Genomic DNA, 3,221 nt, shown 5'->3' with positions numbered 1-3,221 from the left:
TTATTGTTGTCTTTTGTCTTTGGGTTGATTGTTTTTGTATTTTTTTTTTTGTCACAGAAAAGTAACTAAGCACACAGGGAAAGCCTCAGGCCTCTGAGATGCTGTGTAATCCCTAACAGGCCTGTCTGTCACTGTGGGACCAATTGTAGCCTGAAGATAAACACAGATTGGAGTTCTGTGTAAAGCTAGTATTAGTGAGGAGTTTTTAAAATATAAAGGTTATTGCCGGGTGGTGGTACACACACCTTTAATCCCAGCACTTGGGAGGTAGAGGCAGGTGGATCTCTTGAGTTCAAGGCCTGCTTGGTCTGCAGAGAAAGTTCCAGATAATTGGGCCTGTTAAATAGAAAAACCCTGTCTCAAAAAACATGGGGCTGGGGATTTAGCTCAGTGGTAGAGCGCTTACCTAGGAAGCGCAAGGCCTTGGGTTGGGCCCCCAGCTCAAAAAAAAAAAAAACAAAAAAAAAAAAAAAAAAAAATATATATATATATATATATATATATATATATATATATATTTATATTTTTTTTTTTTTTGCTTCCACCTCATGGGGCTGCAGAGGTCAGAAGAGGGCATCAGATCCCTTAGAACTGGAGTTCGGGGTTGGGATTTGGCTCAGTGGTAGAGTTCTTGCCTAGGAAGTGAAAGGCCCTGGGTTCGGTCCCCAGCCCCGAAAAAAAGAATTAAAAAAAAAAAAAGAACTGGAGTTCCATGTGACTGAGCCACCATGTGGTGGTCAGGACCAAAGCTGGGTCCTTTGCAAGAGCATGGCCTATCCATCTCCCCAGACCTGCTGGTGGTGACGCTTGGTTTTGTAGGATGGTAGTTTTGAGTCAAATGAGACCAAACACCCAGAAGCTCTCCTCATTTCATTTCCTCCTCATTTCATATTTACCCCAAACCTTTTCTTTCTCTGCCTCATAGTAAGATAAGACTGGAAGAGGGGCCCTGACTTCCCCCAGGCCACTAAGTCTACATGTACAAGACTGCAGCCAGCAATGTGGGCTGGTGGGGTGACTGCAGGTGGTCACAGTAAGGGGCCAATTCCAGGCCGGACAAAACACAATGGGATGAGAGTAGTTAGTGCCAGCTGCTACAGCCTGGTTTCTTGCTCATTTGAGCCTATGGCCTGTCTTGAATCTAGCAGATCCAGGAAAACACAGATTTACAGAGAAGGAGCAATACAGAAGGGCTGTCAGATGCTCCAGACCTTGTGTGGGCTCTTTGACAATGGATGACACCTTCTGGGAGCCCAGAGGTAGGGGAACACTCAGTTGCCTGAGGAGGTAGCATAGAGACTTCCTGGAAGGGAGACTCCCATGTTTGCTTTGGGGTTCCACCTGGAGATGACCAAAGTGTACTGACTAGAAAGATTGCCCCACTGACCTTAGTGGCTTCCCGCTTTATGAGCAGAGTCGGGAATTGCTGTGTAGCTGAGGAAATTGAAGCCACGGGGCTAACAGAGAAAATGAGGTGTGGGACCCTGGCAACCAGGAATCTGCCTCCCAAAGTCAGCGGCCTGTGGCTCTGTGTTGTAGTTCACTCCAGCACCCTGTGCTGTAGAATGTAGGGTAGGTCGCTGTGGCAACTAGTCACAGATAACCACGTGTACGGTCATGGAAGGTGGTCATGGTGATACCCCTTAGAAGAAGGCAGGGAGGGCCCTGGGATTCCAGCCATTACTTCACCTGGCTGTCCCCAGAAGTGTAGATCTGAGGGGATTCTAAAGTATACAGGAAGTAGAAGGTTGACTAGGGGCCCCTTTTTGCAACTCCCAGGAGATCATCATCTGTAGCTGTTTGGGGGTCCCCCATGTTCCTATAACTCACCACCTAGAAACTCATTGGCCTACCAAATTGGACTTTGGCAGAATTATACTTTGGTCTTTTACTGGGGCCCCATCTGGGGTGAATAGGGCTTTGCTCATGTCTCCCAGAAGTTAGGATGACCTCCGGTTAGTATTCCAAGAAGGGAAGTCACTCCTTGCCTTTCTGTGGTCAGCTTCCTAGAGGTGCTTTCCACAGGCCCTGCCCACTCCTCGGTCGCAGGGCTGGAGTGCCTATCCCCGTGCTCCATGACTGGGGTCCTTTTGTCCTCTATTGAAGACCAAGGGTCTGCAGGACTGAAGACTTGAAATGCTGGCCTCATTCTCCAGCAGGGCCCTCCTGTTGCCAGTGAGTGCGTATCCTTGAAACCAGAGCTTTGGAATCTGCTCTCAAGCCCAGGAGCCTGCTTTCTGGAAGGGTCTTAGCTGCCCAGTTCAGCTGGGAGTTTGCTTGTGGTTGAACTTGAGCAGGGAAGGCCTGCTCAAGCATGGCTGGGACTTCCGCACTTGCTATCAGTTTGAAAGGCTGGAAGCAACTGCATCTTTTTTTTCCTTTATAGTTTATTCAATACAACATAATCTCAACTTCACCGAGGTGGCTGACCACGTCTACCACCGAAGCCCCCTCTAAATTGGGATTCTGGTGCTGAGCCAGCCCCAGCCTCAGCTTTCCTGTCAGCTCCAGGGGAAACAGCACTCCTGTAGGTGTCTCTGTCTGCCTCCCCCCTTATGAATCTTGCAGGCCGCTCACCCTCTGTACCTTTGGACCAAGGCCTGCCAGAGTAAGGACGGCAGTGGCTCAGGGTGGCAGGCACGATCTCCGGAGGTAGGTGCAGGTAATCCCGGAGATACTGGGTGCCCTCATTCATAAGGTACCAGTAGAAATGTCTCCAAGTGAACTGCTCCTTCACATAGTGTCGAGACTTGAGAGAGTGCATGGCCTTCATAACATGAAGGTTGGGCGTATTCTTGTCTGCCAGCTCGGGGTGTTTGGGCATGTGGACATCTTTTTTGGCAACCATCACTCCTTCCTTAAAAAGGAATTCAACGATGGCAATCCAATTCTTCTTAGGCATCAGCATCGGGGTGGCTGCAGGGTTCAAGGAGCAACTGGCATCTTTAAAAGGGGGCTGGTAGTGGAGCCTGAGAAGGAAGTCATGAGAAACCGAGCATATAAACCTGAGACAGCCTGCAAAGAGAGGAGGCACAGAGTAACATTAAGGCTTGCCAGGAACCCCCAGAAGTGGGGTGGCCCAGCCACACACAGGTTTACCCTTTAGCACCCTGAACAGAGTCAGCTCCTGCTGTTTAAACTGTATCCTTTATCATTTGTCAGGGCTGTCCTAGAACACTGGCAGTTCCTTCTCCCTGTTAAGAGTTGTCAGTCCTCAGTTT

General features: G+C 49.1%; 1 protein-coding gene across 1 annotated transcript; it reads right to left on the bottom strand.

Annotated features, from left to right (window-relative positions):
* Positions 1 to 2,413: 2,413 nt before the first annotated feature.
* Positions 2,414 to 2,908, bottom strand: LOC116893607 (40S ribosomal protein S10-like). The gene has a single exon (XM_032895315.1). It carries the CDS (start codon positions 2,906 to 2,908, stop codon positions 2,414 to 2,416), a length of 495 nt encoding a protein of 164 aa, XP_032751206.1.
* Between the last annotated feature and the right edge of the window lie 313 nt (positions 2,909 to 3,221).

The sequence above is a fragment of the Rattus rattus genome, chromosome 2 (assembly GCF_011064425.1).
Source record: "Rattus rattus isolate New Zealand chromosome 2, Rrattus_CSIRO_v1, whole genome shotgun sequence".
In the NCBI taxonomy this organism is placed as follows: Eukaryota; Metazoa; Chordata; class Mammalia; order Rodentia; family Muridae; genus Rattus; species Rattus rattus.
This window is presented reverse-complemented; position numbering and strand designations above follow the sequence as displayed.

What these genes read in the sequence shown, in the direction of transcription:
- LOC116893607 (XM_032895315.1), bottom strand. Translation starts at nt 2,908, where the DNA reads ATGCTGATGCCTAAGAAGAATTGGATTGCCATCGTTGAATTCCTTTTT.